Source organism: Zophobas morio, unplaced genomic scaffold (assembly GCF_036711695.1).
Source record: "Zophobas morio isolate AGI-343-1 ecotype UQ-CSIRO unplaced genomic scaffold, CSIRO_AGI_Zmor_V1 ptg000021l, whole genome shotgun sequence".
Taxonomy (NCBI): Eukaryota; Metazoa; Arthropoda; class Insecta; order Coleoptera; family Tenebrionidae; genus Zophobas; species Zophobas morio.
In genome coordinates this window covers 1,757,118-1,777,568 of record NW_026972126.1, presented here as the reverse complement: position 1 = coordinate 1,777,568, position 20,451 = coordinate 1,757,118, and the positions used below count along the sequence as shown (strand labels likewise).

The following is a 20,451-nucleotide window of genomic DNA, read 5'->3' as shown; positions in this document are numbered from 1 at the left end:
ACGAGCAAGGTCTCCGCAACCAGGTCCATCACGCTCGAGCGACGTCGACATGATGCAGATGATGTCAAGAATCCTGGAAAAAATGGACAATCTGATGAAACGGCTCGAAGGGGAAAGCAAAAAGCGAACTCGAAGTCGAAGCAGAAGCAGAGAGGACCAGCAGTGCTGGTATCATCGAAAATTTGGGGAGAAAGCCAATAAGTGCACACGACCCTGCAGCTTTCAAAAAAAACGGGCACGAGGGCCGCACGTAAGGGCAGCTGCGGTGGCCCGGCAAGCGTCCCGACGCCTGTTCATCGTCGACAAAGGTTCGAAGACACACTTTCTCGTCGACACAGGCGCCGATATCAGCATTCTGCCCGCCAAATTCAAACACAAGTGCGCCCGTGAACCCACCTCGTTGCGACTACAGTCAGCCGATGGTTCGGATATCCGCGTTTTTGGTCAAATAACCGTCACACTAAATCTTGGCCTTCGCCGCGAGTTCAAGTGGACCTTTATAGTCGCCGAGGTAACGAACGCAATAATCGGCGCAGATTTTCTCGAGCATTATGGCTTGTGCGTGGACATAAAAAACAAAAAAATAAGTGACTCGCGCACATCGCTTTCGGTCGAAGGGCGTTTGAAACGCGCTCACGAACACGGGATCCACGCAGTCTTCGAAGGTGCGAGTGCAACATATAAACAGATGCTGCAAAAGTACCCAGAGGTCACCCGAACTACAACAACACCACGCGAAACGAAACACGACGTGGTTCACCACATTCCAACTCGGGGACCCCCAGCCCACTGTAGACCCCGAAGACTGCCGCCTGACAAGCTGCGAATCGCCAAAGAAGAATTTCGGCGCATGAGGGAAAATGGCATCATACAGCCGTCCTCCTCACCTTGGGCCAGCCCTTTGCATATGGTCCCCAAAAACAATGGCACATGGCGTCTATGCGGGGACTATCGCGGTCTTAACGCAGTCACAATCCCCGACCGCTATCCAGTGCCGCACATCCAAGACTTTGCCGCCAATTTAAAGGGCAAGACAATTTTCTCCTCATTGGACCTATTAACCGCATATTTTCAGATACCTGTAAATCCAAGCGATAGACCAAAGACAGCTGTCACAACACCATTCGGACTCTTCGAATTCCTGCAGATGCCATATGGGTTAAAAAATGCTGGACAAACATTCCAGAGATTTGTAGACCAAGCATTGTACGGACTCGACTTCGCCTACGCCTATATAGACGACATACTTGTTGCCAGTACGTCAGAACAAGAACATGTCCAACATGTGGAGGAAGTGCTCCGACGTCTGCACAAACATGGCATAGTCATCAACCCAGGAAAATGCAAGTTTGGCGTACCTGAGCTAGCATTCCTTGGCGTCAAGGTTTCAAACAAAGGCCTGGAACCGCTCCCAGAGAAAGTCAGCGCAATAAGAACTTTCCCAAAACCAAAAACTTCAAAAGACTTGCAGAGGTTTTTGGGAATGCTAAACTATTACCGCAGATGGATCAATGGCGCAGCAAATACCCAAGCACCCCTGAACAACCTTCTTCAAGGGTGTTCACGTAAAAACGCCGATTTACGTTGGAACCAGGAAGCTGAGAGAGCTTTCGAAAAATGTAAGTCGGATCTAGCTAACATAACAACACTAACATTCCCCGATCCCAAACTGCCACTCAGTTTAGCAGTAGATGCTTCAGCTGAGGCCATCGGAGGAGTGTTACAGCAGTTGGAAGAATCGTCTCAAAAGCCCCTCGCATTTTTCTCATCGAAATTGACAGCCGCTGAAAGGAAGTACAGCGCCTATGACAGGGAGCTCCTAGCGATCTATAAAAGCGTGATACATTTTAAACACTTTCTAGAAGGTAGACACTTTGTAATCTATACCGACCACAAACCACTCACGTACGCCTTCCAACAAAAACCTGAAAAATGCTCGCCTAGACAGTGTCGACATCTGGACTTAATCTCACAGTTCACCACCGATATCAGACACATTCACGGCTCGAACAATATTCCAGCCGACGCACTATCAAGAATCAGCGCAATTACACGTTCAGAGTTCTCTCTCGCACAACTAGCTAAAGCACAAAAGGAAGACACAGAATTGCAAGAGCTAAAAAAGCAAAGCAAGTTCGCGTTCATCACCATTACAGCACCTGTCATAGACGAACCACTCTGGTATGAATCCAACCACGGGAACAGACTCTACGTTCCAAAAACGTTCCGAAAACACATTTTCGACACCATCCACCAAGTAGCACACCCCGGAGTGAAATCCTCCACTAAACAGATTTCGAAGAAATATTTCTGGCCCTCCATGCGGAAAAACATAGCAACATGGGTAAGAGAATGCCTAAAATGTCAGAAGGCCAAAGTGCACAAACACACCCATGCACCAGTTGGCACGTTCGCAAACCCGGATGCCAGATTTTCCCATGTGCACTTGGATATTGTAGGGCCACTACCCTCAGCAAATGGGAAGGAGTACTTGCTAACCCTAATTGATAGATTCACACGATGGCCAGAGGCAACGCCGATTCAAGATATTACAGCTGAAACATGCGCTAAAGCATTTGTCAACACATGGATTTGTCGTTTCGGAACACCAGCCAAAATAACTACAGATAGAGGTACCCAATTCCAGTCATCACTGTTTTCATCCCTGACACAGATGCTAGGCACACACCACATTAAAACCACAGCCTACCACCCACCGAGTAATGGTCTAGTTGAACGTTTCCATCGGTCACTGAAGACATCACTCATGTGCCACGATAGCAAGTGGACTGACGCCCTACCTCTAGTCTTATTAGGCCTAAGAACAACGCTAAAAGAAGACATCAATACATCTGCAGCCGACTTAGTTTACGGTACGTCTCTCCGGCTTCCAGGCGACATGTTTGAGGCAGCAACGTCGAACCCACAGACACTGCCCCCGCTGACAAACCAGTTCGTGGAGCAGTTGAAAGCCCGAATGCAGTGCCTAAAATACCCAGCAGCACGGCACCACAACAAGCCCTACGTCCATATGCCAAACAACTTGCAGCAATCAGAGTTCGTGTTTGTGAGAGTGGATCTTATACGGAAGCCACTTCAGCCCCCATATGAAGGTCCTTTCAAAGTGCTGGAACGCCACGACAAGTTTTTCACCTTGCTAATTAAGGGTAGGGCTGCAAACGTATCCGTTGATAGGTTAAAACCCGCATACGTCGAAAGAATGACAGATTTCACTCCATGCACGAGTACCAACCGTACCGCCAACCCACCAGATGAAGTCTCTAGTGACGATTCCAATTCTGGCGCCGAGACAGTCGCGCCCAACCAACAAGCACGAAGCGAGCAGACCGCCCGATCAGGGAGACGCGTCAGATTTCCATCGCGCTACAAAGATTTCGTCCAATTTCACTAAAATGTAATGCTTATAACTCATTGTACGTAAATAATTGTAAAAAACTTTCTAATCGCTCGAGTGTTCGCAACCCTCTCACTGGGGAAGGCATAGATAAATAATACTACGTAAAATAGAATGCAAAGTCGGCTGTAATGCGTGTCCCAGGTTTGTGTCTAGGCTTATGTACCGGCCACATAATAAGAGATAGCACTGATAGCAGTGAAGTATTTTTTTTCCAAAAATTACTTGGCGACAACTTCCACAGCCAATTTTAAGAAACAATAAAAAAAACTAATGTCATTTATGATCAGTATAAAAGTGTCATTTGTGTGATTATACGTGATAACAAAGCGTAAAATATGAAACTGTGCAGTGTTTTGAAATGTCTAAACACTAAAATTATTAAACGCCATCGTTTTCCCAACCCCTACAAATACAACGAGCGTTTTAAAATTTGGTTGGAACGGACAGGGAATCCAAATTTATGCAAATTAGATCCCATGAAAATATATAAAAATGGATATTTTCTTTGCGATGTACATTTTAAAGAAACGGATTTTGGCCCCAATCAAAAACTTAAAAATACTGCCATTCCTACAATTCAAATTATGCATGGTAAATATTTGTGTGCAAGTGAATGCCATAGATAATTTTTACAATAATTTCAGATAATATGAACGACTCCGAAAGACACACCCATGATCCCGTAAACCCTATTTCTATACTGGATTCTCAAAAATTTCGTACTGAAGTATCTCGAAATTCCAGAGAAACCCTAAACGAAACTTTAAACCAAGAATCTTCTCGAATACTAAATTTACATTCAAATTCTAGGAATATTTCGCGTACAGCCCGTAGAAACAAAATTAAGGTAGCTTCGTATCGCCAACGATTGAAATTATGCTCCAAATTTGAAGTAAAATTAGAAAGCAAAATTTTAAGTCAGGATGCTATAAATTTTTGTTTATCACAATTAAAAAGACGAAATGTCAAACCAAAGGGTCGCAGGTTTACCACTGAAGATAAATTATTTGCATTAATGTTTTATAAACAGTCTGGGAGATGTTATAGAAAAATGAGACAGATTTTTGCACTGCCTTCACGTCAAACAATTATGTCTATGTTGAACAAAATTCCAGTAGACGTTGGTATAAACAAAATAATTTTCGACAATCTTAAAGAATCTGCTTCAAAATTAAATAACCAAGATAGAATATGTGCATTAATTTTTGATGAAATGTCCATAATGCCCCACATAGACTGTGACAAATATACGGATACATTTTTCGGATTTCAAAATTTTGGATTTGAACAAAATTTACAGATAGCAGATCATGTTCTTGTTTTTTTCATTCGCGGAGTGTTTAAAAAATGGCAACAGCCAATATACTTTGCATTTTCTTTTTCGTCTACAAAATCTTACATATTGACAACTATTATAAAAACTCTGGTTGAAAAAATACAAAATTGTGGATTCAAAATTCTGGTTACAATTTGTGATCAAGGCCAACCAAACCAAGCAGCTATAAATTCTCTGCTAAAGGAGTCGAAACAACGTTATATACATAAAGGGATGGAACCTAAAAGAAGAATTTTATTAGGGGATCAAGAAATTATTCCCTTATATGACACGCCTCATTTAATTAAATGTATTAGGAACAATCTGCTTACTAAAAATTTAGTGTGGAAAACAAGCGAGGAAATTTTGGTTGCAAATTGGAAACATATAATCGATGCGTACTACAGTGATCAAACATGTGGAGAATTACGGGCTCTACACAAAATTACGGATCTCCATGTAATTCCGGAAAAAATTCAAAAGATAAGGTGTGCTATGCGACACAAGTTTTGAGTCACTCAATGGCATCGACTATTACGCTATTGGTTAAATCTAGTAAATACAAATTTAAAAATAATTAACAGATTCATTTACAATTTAATTTTACAGCCGAATGCAGTTCAACACACGAGGCAATGGGAACAGCACGAATTATAAAATTTTTTGACAAGCTCTTCGACGGTGTAAATGGCAGTACTTTTCAACCACGGTGCGGAAAACCATTTTCTGGGGGCGTATTTAAATCTTCCGGTCATAAACATTTTTGGAAGGAAGCTATCAAAATTTTGGGTGATATGTATTTCGTCGATGAGGCCGGAAAAATGGTAGTACCTCCGTGTATAAAAAACTGGATTGCAACGTTAGAAGGTTTTGTGGATTTACATACAATTTTAGTATCAAGATGTTATTGAAAACTATTTTGGCAAAATCAGAAGTCAAAGAAATCGAGCAACTAATCTAACGGCAGCCCAATTTAAGGAAAGTTTCAAATCTCTATTATTACGCAATTTTTATAGTTCAAATTCAGTGGGCGCAAACTGTGAGAAAACGAACATACCGGATTTATTTCATATTAAAAGACTTGTGGATAAAAACATAAATCAACCTTCAGTAAATGAAACGAGTTACGAAATTTTAAACGTGAATATGTACATTTCAAAACTGTCTCCATATAATTTAGAAAAAGATCTTCATAAAAGTATTGTTGGTTATGTGTCTGGCTGGGTTGCGAAAACATTAAGAAATTTGAAGTGTGAATATTGTAAAACCCAAATTTTAAACAATTTTTCGGAAGACGAACAATGTTACAAATTAATACGTATAAGAGAATACAATTGTAATAACAGAAAATTGCAATATTGTAAGTTAGATTTTATAAAAAACATTAACAGAATTTATAATATTTCAAGAATCATTTTAAACAATTGTACATCTTTCGACAACATCAAAAACAAAATTTCGTTTATAGTATCTCATCATGTCAAATTTTCGTTTCATTGTGAACATAAGGAATTAATTGAAAGTGAAATATGTAATAAAATTATATATTTAACAATTTTTACGTTTGTAAAAGGTTTGAATTTAATTTTAAGCGGTCGCGATACAAGAGTTTCCACACATAAAAATGCATTATATCAAAACGCTTGTATAATGTACAAAAAAAAATTAAAGTCAAAAAATCGTAGACAATACTAATAAATTGTATATTATTCTACTCTGTGTTTTTAATATTATTAGTGATAATAAAAATAAAATATTAATTATAAAATATGCAGCAATGACGCATCTAGTAGTTCATGCTTTAGCACCGGCCACAAGGCACCAGGGGGCGTTTATTGAGACCAAAAATCAAGTGGGAGTTTGCATTCTATTTACGTAGTATTATTTATCTATGGGGGAAGGAGTGATGTGGCGCCATCTATGTAGACCTGACCGCGGCGTTTCCCCCCACGAGAGGGCTAGGGAGAATTAGTACTTCTTAGAGTCTCGCTCTGACATGAACACTGCTTTGTATTTTCTCTTGCGTGAACCTTTGTGAATAAATTGTTAATTGTTGGGGATTGAGAGTTATTGAGTCCTGACCAACATCAACCCCACAAATGGTTTCGTAAGAGAGCTTCCCTCTACAAGGTTTCTCGGTTTCGTTAATTTCTTGTGTAATTTTTTTTTAATATGGGGATTAAGTGCTAATTCATAAGCGACAAAACACATTTGGAAGCTACCGTTTCAAATCCAACAAAAAAAAAGACCTGCGCTGTAATATCCTGATCTGTAATAGGAGTTTTTTTTTTTCGTTTTTGCGTTTTCCGAATAGAAGATTCTTCAACTGATGCAAAACCCTCATTCTTATATTCAGGAATTTCATCATACTGCAATCCATTTTTTCTGGCTTCCATTAATAAATTTATCATATCTGGTCGTGCTATGTTATATTGTTCTCTTTTCATTATACATAGCATCTTCAATTAAGTTTTGAAAGAAATTACTCACTTGTGTTGAAAATAGTGATACTCCCGGGTACTACAAAAAGCAACATGACAAAAGTTCAAATGACAGTAGTAGACGATATTTACTTTAGATAACCTTAGAAAAAGTATATGAAAAAGTATTTGTATTTTCTTTTCCAAAATTGATTCAAATCTGTACCATCTTTTCCCATTACATAGAAAGCATTACTTCGTTCATTTAAAGAATCGCATTCAACTCCAAAGGTGACGCTCGCTATCATTAGTAAATCGACTAAAAGTATTTTTTGTATCGATAACAACAAGTTTTTCACTTTCATTTAAAAAGTAGTTCACAAACTGCTCTCCAGCTTTAGAAATCAAGGTGAGCATCGTTCTCATTTTACTGCTGGTGAAAGCTGGGCTAAGGGTGTTTGTGAAAGTGGTTGTATAGTACGTTTAAATTTTCAAACCTGTTAGAAAAAATAAATCTCTTGCCCACATAGGATCCACATCTTCACCGAAAAATACATTATGATCAACGAAGTGATCAAAATCCTTAATGGCAATTTGTTTAATTAAATCTGGATGTCGTATTACTAAAGTAGGCACGGTAAAAGTCTAGGCTCCAAAGTATGTAAAATATTGTCATTATTATAATTAAAAACCGTATGCCATTTTCTCTGCTAACCTTGCCTTTGGACACATGTTGTAGTTAATTAGGAGTACCTCGGCATTAGAACGTTTCCTTAATATTGCTTCCCCAGCATCTCCAAAAATGGGTTTCGGTCAGCACTGAGGAACGCCGCTTTTAATCCAATATTTATACGGATGAATCAGCCATAAGTAGCCCAACAGTGATATTACAATTGTAATTAACCACAGCCACATTTTTCTATATAACACGTTACGTCGTTACGTTCTTATTTGGTTATACGCTAACATAATTGTAACATAACATAAAATATGTATGTTAATGTCGATTGATGCTATTCACAAGGTTTAGACGCCATACGTTTTTCTTGTACCCACTCGCTGTATAAATGATCCTGACCTTAAATGATAAATAGTTTATTTGAACAACGAAAAAGCGGCGACAATTTTTTAAAGCAAGCGCGAAATTTATTATAAATTGAAATGATTAAAAACTGATAAAAATTGATAAAAATGAATACGAACAAATACTATGTATAGTAATTTATTAGATAATAATTATAACATACAAAAATAATTATGTTCATTAATTTAGTCATTACTTAATTTCGTCGTTTTAGGGCAACCCACAGTCCACCATCCGGAGTCATATTTAAGGATTTTTTACAAATTTTTACAGGGATCTCTGTTCTTTCAGTGACAACAATTTCGAATTTAGACAATAGGTAAAAAAACAATACTTTAATTTCAAGAAGAGCAAATCTGTAACCAATACACTTTCGTGGACCTGCTCCAAATGGTACGTAAGTATAGGGTGTTATATTGGGTTTGTTTTCTTCACTGAATCGTTCAGGATCAAAACGATCAGGATTAGGAAAATGTTTAGGATCATGATGAAGACCATAAATTGGTAAAAATACAATAGCATCTTTTTCCAAGTGAATGGGTTGTTCATTAGGGCGTTTGGGTTCGATTGTGTAAGGAATAGTACAAATCCTATTTACAAAAGGAGTTATTGGCCACTTCCTTAGAGCTTCTAAAAACAAAAACAAACGGCTAAAATTTACAGATGTTTATAAATGTTTAATTTTACTAACCTGATACCACCATGTCTAAATATTTCATGCTTTTGACAGCCTCATAATCTAATTTACGATCACACAGTTCAGACGTTTTATCAATTTCTTGTATCAGACGTTCCTGTATGTCTGGATTTGTAGCTAACTCGTATGACATAAAACACATTAAAGAGGATACGGAATCAAAACCAGCAAAGAAGAAGACAAGTGCTTGTGCGGTAATATCTTCATCGGTAATTTTAACACCGTGGATTAGTTTATGATTTTCTCTAGCTTCCATCAGTAAACTTATCATATCTGGTCTATTTATGTTCTGCTCTGTTCTGGTCTTTATGTTTTCCTTAACTATGCGGTAGAAAAAATTGGATATTTGCTCTGACAAAATTTTTATGTTGAGTGTCTATAAAAATATAAAAAATGATAAGCGTTTTTCGAAAAAAAAAAGTTTGCGTTAGGTATGTTACTTACTTTATATAGTTTTGGAAAAATAAAAAATCCTAGTAGTTTAATTCCTTGCCAAAAACCAGTAAAATCAGTAATTCTTTTTGCCATCTCATAAAATTTACTATCACGATCTTCCAATGAATCACTTTGAAAGCCAAAAACTGTGGTCGCAATAATATCGTTCGTTAATCTGGCAAAAGTGTCTTTCAATTCTATTGCATGAACTTGTTTATTTTGTTTCACAAAGTGTTCAACAAATTGTTCCGCACTTTTAGTTATTAACACAAACATATGTCTCATTTTTGATCCTGTAAAAACGGGGCTAAGCGCAGATCGCATGTCGCGCCATTTTTGGCCTTAAATTTTTGATTTAAAATTATTTTATTTTAGTTATTTTAAGTATGAAGTACCGGTTAAGAAAAATAGGTTTCTGTCCCAAATCGGATCGCTTCCCTCAGGTATGACTCTTTTATGATCTACAAAGTGGTCAAAATCTTTGACCAAAATATTTTTGATCAGATCAGGATCTTTAAGCACGAGAGCAGGGGACATGAAATCGTAAGCACCGCAATATCTACAACATACATTTTTTTAACTGAATATGCTGGTTGATGCACATTGATCGATCAGTTACGTCAAAACTACTATGTCTGTAAGAAATAAATTAGGCAACAGAAGTTACCATATCAGATCTATTTAGAGACATATAATAGGCTTGGTTTTGTCTTCTGAACTTTTCTATTTATTTATATAGCACTACATATGTTTCGGTACTTAAATTATGAGTACCATTATCAGGTCAAATAGTTGTGTATGTGTTGATAACCTCAAAAACAATAACCACAACCAAGCCATACACAACTATTTGGCCTGATGATGGTACTCATAATTTAAATATAGGAACATATGTAGCCCTACATAAATAAATAGAAAAGTTCAGAAGACAAATTCAAGCTTATCAAATTAAAGTTCACTGAACAGTACCTAATGGATCTCATTACACTATTTAGAGACATCACAAAAGTGGTTTTAACAATTATTCTAGTTTTATCGGAAATTAAAAAACAATGTTTTTCAAATGAAATTAATTCATTTTTGGGTTTAACAATAAACAATGTTTTTGTATACATTTGCTGAAAAATAATTTAGAATAAGTAGTCTCATTTAAAAAAAAAAAACAATTATTCTCTTCATTTTCGACGAACCGAAATTTTTTTATTTAAATTTATGACGTTTCTGAAAAGACTTATTTTGTGTATTTTCCACTGGATAATGTGGTTCAAGAAGTTCTGAAGTAGCTTGATCGACAGGGTTGAATCAATTTATAATGGAATACCTATCATCCTCACCAACGTTATAAATTTTTTGAACCATATCTGCCAAAGACTGATTGTGTGCAATTGCTCTCCATTTGTCCCCAAACAAAGGTACAGGCGAACCTTGTTTGACTCCTTTTCTAATCCAGTATTTGTTTTTTTGCTTGAGTCTGATAAATATGATGGTTGCAGCCACCGTCATGATTATTAGGAACCACCACATTTTGGCGAAATCTGTAAATCTAAACAACTTAGTTAAATATCAGTTTTAACTAAAAATAAAATAATTGTTTTTATTTACTTAATAATAAACGTTATGAAGCACACATGACTCACCGGAAAGCCAGTAGCTCAAGGTTGTTGTAACGTCAACGGAGCGGCAATGATTGATATCGTCCAAATAGTTTTTATCTGTAAAAAAGTTGGTTTTCCACTAGCAACAACCAATGTATGTTTATTTGATAGTATGTATTAGTTAGGTTTTAAACTCTTACTCTTTTGTCGAAAATAGGGACAGCAACACCTTAAACTTTCTCGGGTTTGTAACACATTTAAAGTTCTCCTGTTTTATTCGCTATCTGACCGATAAAGGAATTCCCAGCGCGTGAAATGTCGCACGTACATAGATATCGCAAAGACATTTAATGCAATATAATGTTGATCTTCCTTATTATTTTTTTTAAATACCTAATAAATAAGAGAGTTTGGATTTTTAACGAAACTACCTTATGTGCTTCAGCAGCTAAGATTAGCTACCATTGCTGAACTTAGAAAGGATAAAGGTTGAAGAATTTAAAAAATTATCATAACCAACCGTTGAAAAAAAAAATGAAGATCACCTTATGAAGATGAGACTTTATTGGGCACCCACTGTGTGCGCAAAGATAAATCACAAGAAAAAAACTCATCATATTTGCACATTTTATTCGGCAAAAATTTGAGATGACGTCATCAATTTTTTGGAGGAATAAACAGATATATTTTGATTAAAAATTTACCATGCTTACAATAACTTTAAAACGTTTGTAAGATTTTAAAGCATTCGGTTTTACACTTCCTGATTTATTCGATAAAATAAATTGACTCATTAATTTTTTTGTCAACCTGTATAAGCAGATCTAAAAAATTGGTGGAAGGTTATTCGACAGAAGTCCCTTCATCCCTGAAGTAAAATAAAACAAATACAGCTTTTTCGAAAAATGATAAAATTTGATTAGATGTAAATTTGTAACGGTAAAGTAAATATAAAGAAGTGTGCTGCTCGCACGTTTCATTTTTGCAAAGATACGCATATCACTTTGGATAGGTGCAGTGCACGGCTGTAGAATATAAGGTTGGTACACTAAGGGAAATTTGGTGGAATAAAATTTGGGTGTCCTAGGCGGCTTTGGCGCGCGTTAGATCGTTTCGCCATCTGTGAATTACGATTACACACTAACATCTTTATGAATGAAATTTTCCACTACTGCAATGGCAAATTGACAACTGACAGGCTGCCAAAACTGTCATTCTACTTCTAATTGATGTATTATGATAGAAATTACTGTTTAAATTGGTTTAACGAGATCGCCAACTCAGAGAGGAACGTACATTTATACATAACAAACCTCGGCAACCGCAGGTTTGTTCGATATTTCTAGCACTATTGTTTCATGTAAACAATCATTAAACAAACATGTGCGATGACCAGATAAACAGAACTGTGACAGATTCCTTCGAAAAACAAGTTGACAATGTACTGGTTAAGAACTTTTCGGTAATTGATTACATTAGCCACCGCGATTTTGCCGAATCCGCCCCCACAAAAACCTCATACAACACCCCTGATCACGTTCCTACCTAACCTTCAAATGTTGTACAAACATTTCTCATAACATTTGAAGAGTAGGAACGCGATCAGGGCAGGGGCGTTGTATGAGGGTTCTGCAAAAACGGTTTCAGAGAAGTCGCATAGTAACTAGTGTAAACAATGGTCAAAGACGCTTCCAAAAGATTGAACGTTTAACCATGGCCGACTAGTATAAAGATTATGGCCTGTCCAAGAGGTACGATACGTGCTGCCATCTATTAATAATTACACTTAATAATTTAGCAAAATTTTAATTTGACTTGACATTATGGGACTTCAAAACGTGTAATGGTGGTTTGTTTCGGTATGAATGCCTTTGTGCCTTTCAAAAAGTGTTAATAATGCTTTTGTCGTTTTTAAATTATTAATAGATGGCAGCACGTATGGTACCTTTGGCATTCCTTTGAACAGGCCATAATCTTTATACTAGTCGGCCATGGTTTAACATAAAAATTATTATTAAATGCTTTGATTAAATGTCAAAGTTGTCATTTATGTCGGTATAATCGTGTCCTTTTGATGTGGCAAAAATTAATGCCTCTAAATACCGTAAGAGGGACCCATTTGAAAACGCGCGTCATGGCCAACTGGTACGGAAAGAAATTATTCCACCTACCGGAACGTGAATGAATGAAAGATAGTCAACCTATCTATTCTACAGCCGTGGTGCAGTGTAATACTAAAAGGATAGCAGTATTAGCCAATAACACGTGACGTCACGCTGTGGCGGGAACTCAGCGTTTGACAAGCGCCGTGAAACTCCATAAGCGACAATGTTAACATTTTCGCATTTTATTTAAAAGTGTGGGTATTTATCTAGAAAATAAACACGTGAATAGCTTCTTTCATATCTTTTCTGTGTATCAGGGTGCTTTTTTTGACGATTTGAGTTTAAAAATACATAATAAAAATAAAAATACAGAACGCTGTTTTGGTCTGAATTCCTCGTCGCCCAAAATACATCCGTGTGTTTTAAGCGGTAAATCGGAAATTAATATTTTCGTTTGAGGTTAATGTGACGGGTTTAAGTGAAGGTGTGTGATTTGTTTTTAAAGTATGGACAATTTAAGTGATTATGCACGATGTCTTTCTGTCAAAGAGAAAAGCAGATATGTACAAAAGTTAAACAATTTAAACGGCGTAGATCCTTATATAATGAGTGCAAGTGATTTTAATTTGTGTTTAGACGATGTCCCTACCATAACAATAAATACTTTTTTATTTTTGGAATAAGTAAAATAACCCACAATGAAATTCGTGCATTCAAAAGTCTAGAGCCATTTATTCAGTTTTCTCTTTTTTAAACGATTGTGTCTTTCAACAATACAAGTATTGAGTGGATTTATTTTGATATCCTAAATTTTGTGATGGAATATAATCAGGGTGGTCCACAACCGACAAATCTGCAGGTTTACCTAAAAGAGCACCAATGTAGTAATTTATTAGAAACTGTAAATCTAATAAGTAGTTACTGTACCTAAAATAAAATGATCCGAACAAATACAGGAATACTTTACTTTGGCTTCGTTAAATCCACTCGTTTCAAGGCTTTTAACCAAAGCTTCCGCCTTTTTTCCCCATCCTGTATATATTTACCTTTATTGTTGCTAATTGCTGGGAAAGGAAAATATAATTTGTCCGCATTTCTGGTGCTTCGATTCGCGCAACCCACAACAGCACAAAATTTAGGCATTTTCTCCTAAAATACAAAATATTATAATATTAAGATGCTAGTGTATTTAAAAAACATTGATGTACATTAACACAGAATTAATTTGCAAAACAAATAATATAAAATGCAGCGAAGTTAACCTGTACATCACATTGGAAAACATTATTTTTTAAGGATATTCAAACGTTATGGTGCGTTTTACAGATATCTACACAGTCTAGAAACTGTAACAAACTTACCAAACTATAAAAACACAGTTAACACACTCTCAAATTTAAATGAATTCCGAAAATATTAGCATTGACTCTTATGAGAAAACCGGCTAGTTGTCAAACGCTGCCATCTTGATGACCTCGGATGACGTCAGTGTATTTGGCTAATTGCATTCTTAAATTTTCGGGAAAATGAAGTGAGCCGTTCCCGATTTAATCAATAAAATAAACTGAATCATTCATGAATTTGTGTAATTCACTCTGTATAAGAAATTTAAAAACTTTTAATGTAATCATAACACATTTTAGATAGGATTTATTCGACGAAATTTTGAGATGACGTCATCAATTTTTTCGGAGGAAATAAACGAATAAATTTTGCTTAACTGACACATGACGTATAAATTAGCAAAAAAAAAAGAAGACAAATAAACGCAGGATTAAATTTAATTTAACAAAATAACAGAAACAAAAAAAAGCGAGCTCACGGTGCGGTGTTCACGTCGTGCTCCGAGTTTCCGAGTGTTTTTCGAAGTTTATCTTGAATTTATACTTAACAAAAGTGCATATTCAGGGAGAGTTATCACTTTGCCTGGATTATAATATTCGGTGATCCACACCTCATCCCAATCTGGTGAGATCTTTCCATTTAATTACAAACCTATCGTGTAGGTATCTCCTTTCGGTGTTGTCGTTATCAACCAAGCCGCAGTTGTTTTTTGGTGTTCGTTCGGCCAGCGGTCGGCCTTCGTTTTTGTAGGCGGCCCGCTGACCCTCAATCGTTTGCAAAAAAAATATATATATATATACTTTTTCTTAATTTCCGACATTTCGACAATTCTTTCAAATCGACCATGTTACCTATTTGCGGTAAATGTCATAGCGCTATCAAAACCCGTCCATCTTCAGGCTACCCAGGCAACATGATGTCGTCTTTTTCACATGAATAAATGGTCATCATTTACGTCATAGTGACCAAAGATTTCACGTGATATTGACGTACCAATGACGGTCAAATGTCTCGTCTAGATGACGTCATTTTCTCACGAACTATTGACGTGATGTACTGACGTCTTCGAGTCGTCATTTTGTAACGAATTATTGACGTCATTTACTGACGTCCTAGAGACGGCATTTATTGTCCATTTTAAGACGTTTTCTATATTTTGATTTTTAGAAAAAAATATGCAATATATAAAACGCTGAAATAATTTTATTTTTTTATATTGTTTAGTTTAAATAAAATATTATAATTCGTTATAATCACCAAGTAAAGCCCAAAACAAAGTATATATTAATTAAAGTTAAAACAAATTAGTGTAAAAAAAATTAAATTTACTACAATTTTGTACAACCAACAATGAACTTCAATAAACAAATAAAAAATATGTCAATTAAACAAATTAAAGGTAAACCACTCCTAAGAACACAAACAAATCTACATACAGGTAATTACGAGTATAATTAATATAAACAAAAAAAAGGATATTGTACAATATATAATCAAAAATAAACCTTGCAATAAAATATGCTATTTAAAGAAAAATCAGTTTTAAAAACACAAATAAATCTATTAGTTACAGAGAATATTAAAAAAAAAACTATAATAAATTATAGATCAGTCTTAAAAACACAAACAAATCTATTTACAAGAAATATTAAAACAAAAAAACTAGAATAAAGGGAAAAGACAATTGAATCGCATTGTTGAAGTTACTTGATTGAAAATGCACTGTAAAACCACAGTATATGTAAAACTATCTAATTCTGTTTTAACAATCATATCAATAACCTAAGTTTTTTAAGTTTGCCTCAATTTATTGCACTGAAAAGAAAAACCCGTTAGAGTGCATGGATTAATGGAAATGCAATCATTTGACTATTATTAAATTTAAGGGATTACAGCTTAAAGCAGAAGACAAATTCTGTATTTTAAAAATGCTAAATTTACCTGAATCTAACGGATAATGGTAAAATTGTTGCATTGACAAAAACGTACAGCCTATCAGGAAAATCTCGTTGTCAATACTTTTTACAATGAAGCGAAATGTGTATGTGTAAATAGTAAGTTACCAAAAAGTATCGTAGTATTACAGGCATCTACCGGTATATAATATCCAATATTAATGTTATATATGTATATATGAATTCATTGTATTTTTTTTAACTTACAAAGAAATCTGCTTGTTCTAATATGCAAACATAATCTTGTAATTCGTCAAAATTTGTTTAGGTGTGGTTTTGGCGGCATAATTACTGTTTTTGTTTTCTTTTTCAATTGTCAGATTTGATGAAGTTTCCATGTTGGAGATTTTTTCACTCGTTTCCTTTAGCATTTCGTTCGTTTCGCACATGTGTTTTGTATTTGTTTCAAATCTAAAATAAAATTATGTTCATTAGCATTAGTTCATAAAAAATTTGCATACCTTTGCAATATTTCATAGCTCCTCATTTTCAAAAACAATCACCGTAAGTTCTTCATAATCAGTGGAAGTATCTTCAGTGATTAAAATGGTGGTCTTTCCAGCTTATCTGAAAAAACCACTTTTGTCATCTAGGTACAGTTATCAAAAATAACAGAAACACGTAAAAATTAAACTGATTACTTTATTAGATATTAACTTACCTAGTATAAATAAGTACAACCCACACTGAATGGCATAAATTTGCACAAAACTCCGTTAAAAATGAAGTGAGTAACGGATACACGAGAAAGTTTCGGTGGTTGAGAACCAACTGGAAATATTGGAATGCTTCTCTGTGAAGAGCAATAAACATAAATACCGAAAAAAGGGAAAGCCCGAATGCACACCCCAAACATCTGATGTATTGTATAGTAAATAAGGATAAGAATAAATTTAATAAAACTGAATATTAATCACTCTCGAATTTTTTTGGTAACCGTCATCACTTTATAAACTTCTTTATAAAATCAAAATTCGACGAAGGAATTCTTCAAAACCTTGTCCCGTTTTAGGGACAATGGACAAAAAATTTTTATGCTTTGTTTGTGTCGTTGGGTCTTTTCGCTCAACCCCAGATGTTCTATTTATAATTTACCAAGCAGGTACCTACTTACAAAATAACACTTCCAGAGTAAACAAGTTTTCAGAAATAATTATTTTATTAGAAATTATTAGAATGAAAAAACTTGTCTTTGGTATATTTCTAATTAAGCCGTTGTATTTTTTGCTCTAAATATAATCAAGCATTATGAAGGCCACTTTTTAAAGAATACGACGACCCACATCTAATTGATCATATAATCTATAAAAAATGACGAAGAAAGGACGGCCTTTTGACGTCATTAATTGACGTCAGAAGTAAGTCATAAAAATCTCGTCATTTTCACGTGATTTTTTGGGCGAATGACGTCGCCGACGAGTTATGACCAAAAATTGACGTGAATTAGACGACAGTCTGCTGCTTGGGTATTTATCCTGCTCAGGTACATGTGAAAAGCGTTTTCACTTTAAATGTGTAGATGTACCGGAAAGCCTTCAAGAGCAGCTGGAATCTGTTCCAGGTCTCAACTGGAAATGTTCGGATTGTTTAAAAAAATGTGTTAGTTTTGATTCGGATTCTCTGAATGTTTTTCTCGGGAAAAAATTCGAGGAAATGGTTAGCAATCTGAAAGAAGTTTTCTCCGACTTAAAGACTGATCTGATTAAGAACGCCGAACGTCAGATAAAAGACACATTCATGGAGCCGGAACCCGTAACTTCATTCTCCTCGATATTAAAAAACAAAACGAAACCAGCAGTCATAATTGAACCTAAGAATCCCGAACAAAACTTCGCCCAAACGAAAACCGACATTGCTTCTTCCATCGATCCTGCTAATGAAAAAATCCAGATTGCAAAAGTGAAAAGTACAAAAAACGGCGGTATGTTGGTCGGTTGTCTATCTTCGGATCAAAACTTGAGATTCAAACAGTTGGCTCAAGAAAAACTAGCTAATAGTTACGTAATACGTGAATTAAACGGTATATCTCCTCGTGTCAGGATTGTCGGATTCTCTCAAAAATATGAAGAAGATGAATGGGTCGAACTTGCCGATTATATGAAGTCAGTTAATAATTCCATTTTCAACGTTTCGTCCTCTTGCAAAATTTTAAAATTCTGGGCAACGAAGAAAAAACGGTCTACGTACCAGGCTCTGCTGCAAGTAGATAAAAAATCTTACGACAGATTAATGGCAGCTGGCGGACTCTTTATCGGGTACGATTACTGTATAGTTTTTGACGGACTAGATGCTAACCGCTGTTTCAATTGCAACAATTTCGGCCATTCGTCCCGCGTGTGCAAGGAGAAACTTTCCTGTCCAAAATGCAGTTCTGAGCATGAATTAAGTGCCTGCGTAGCCGAAAACCTGAAATGTATAAACTGCATTCGAATGTCTATCAAAGAAGGCAAACAATTTGACACAAATCACGCGGTCTGGGATAATTCCTGTCCCGTTTACAAATCAGCTCTTGAGAAACTTAAAGCTGATATTTTTTCAACATAGCAACCAGTACGCAGGTCTTCTGTCCATGTCGAAACATCGTATCACGATCGAAACAAAATCGCGCAATATTCGGTGATGTACACAAACATTGCATCTTTATTAGCCAAACTTGACCCTCTTACTCTATATATACAAGAAAAAAATCCTGCCTGTATTCTGCTAACTGAAACATGGCTGTCTCCCGTTGTCCCAGACTCTTTGATTGGTTTAAACGACTACATCTTCTATCGTACGGATCGTTCCTCACGTGGAGGAGGAGTCTGTATCTTGTTAAATAGAACACTTTTCAAACAGTTTTCAGTTACGAGCTGCAGTAAAAACTACGGCAAAATAGAACTGATACGCGTCACCTGTGTATCCAGCTGCCAAAGCTTTTCATTGGTATGTATCTACCGACCACCTGGATCCTCTGTAGTCGAGGACATTAAATTGTTTTGCAGCCATTACTCTAACCTGTTAATATTCGGTGATTTTAATTTTCCCAAGATCTCCTGGCCGCACCTACAACTGCTCGACAACGATAATTCCGCCATCTTATTTGCTGACCTTCTTTTGGAAACTAACCTAATGCAACTGGTATCATTCCCTACTCGCTTCCGTTTTGGCCAAACTCCTTCCTTAATAGACTTAATTCTTACGAACGATCCCAATCTTTTATGCGAAATCAGTCAACAGCCTCCAATTGGTATTTCTGACCACTGCGTCATTGAAACTTTCTTACAGTATCACATTCCACCAACAGAAAGATATGAACGACGTGAATACACCAGGATCGACTTTGACGGTCTAAATTCTGACCTGGCCAAAATAAACTGGGATTCTCTTTACCACACTGCCAACTCCATCGAAGCCTGGGATATTTTTACTAATATCTTATCTGATCTCACCTCGCAAAACACTACTACCTTCCATTTTAAGTATATTCGTACCAAGCCCTGGATCTCTTCTCATTTTCTAAAACAAGCTAAAATAAAAAAAAATGTTGTGGAACAAATTTAAGGTTTCTGGCTCTCAATATGACTACGATCAACATCGAGTTTTTTCTAATAAGTTAAAAAGTGATATACGGTCTGCAAAATATAGGTATGAACTAAACGTTACAAAAAGAGGTCCTAAAGCGGTATACAAATTTGTTCGTGGAAAGATGTTATCCAAAGTCTCAGTTCCAATTAGTGCAAAAACGACAACACACTTGCGGCTAATGAACATCAATCGGCCAATCTCTTGGCTGACTTCTTCCAAAGTGTGTTCACCTCCGAACCTCATACCAATCTACCTCCTTGTTTATCACCCCATAAAGAACTGTTTCTTTCTAATATTGATTTTACTGAAGAACTGGTTCATGCAGAGTTAATCAAAATTTCTGAAAAAAGTTCGCCAGGACCTGATGGTTTATCTCCTTTTATACTCAAAAAATGTGCTAGTTGGATTGCTGGTCCGTTATCCCACATTATGACTCGTTCGTTTCAGAACTCAGTTCTTCCCCCTATATGGCTCCAAGCACTAATCACACCCATATATAAGAAAGGCGATAAAACG

At 36.0% G+C, this 20,451-nt stretch overlaps 2 protein-coding genes across 7 annotated transcripts; one reads left to right on the top strand and one right to left on the bottom strand.

Annotated features, from left to right (window-relative positions):
• Positions 1-8,359: 8,359 nt before the first annotated feature.
• Positions 8,360-11,285, bottom strand: LOC135133329 (cytochrome P450 9e2-like). 6 transcript variants are annotated; one of them, XM_064061702.1, is made up of 7 exons: positions 11,165-11,285; positions 11,007-11,103; positions 10,691-10,904; positions 9,765-9,928; positions 9,379-9,710; positions 8,929-9,310; positions 8,360-8,867 (listed from the first exon to the last, which is right to left on the bottom strand). In XM_064061702.1, the coding sequence occupies exons 3-7, from the start codon at positions 10,891-10,893 to the stop codon at positions 8,434-8,436; spliced, it is 1,515 nt and encodes a 504-aa protein (XP_063917772.1). In that variant the 5' UTR covers positions 10,894-10,904; positions 11,007-11,103; positions 11,165-11,285; the 3' UTR covers positions 8,360-8,433. The 6 variants fall into 6 exon arrangements, with proteins under 6 accessions (XP_063917772.1, XP_063917770.1, XP_063917768.1 ...); XM_064061700.1 differs by having other exon boundaries at positions 11,007-11,081; XM_064061698.1 differs by having other exon boundaries at positions 10,691-10,912; positions 11,165-11,283.
• A 6,736-nt stretch (positions 11,286-18,021) lies between these two features.
• Positions 18,022-18,912, top strand: LOC135133250 (uncharacterized). The gene has a single exon (XM_064061580.1). The coding sequence runs from the start codon at positions 18,022-18,024 to the stop codon at positions 18,910-18,912; it is 891 nt and encodes a 296-aa protein (XP_063917650.1).
• The last annotated feature ends 1,539 nt before the right edge of the window (positions 18,913-20,451 follow it).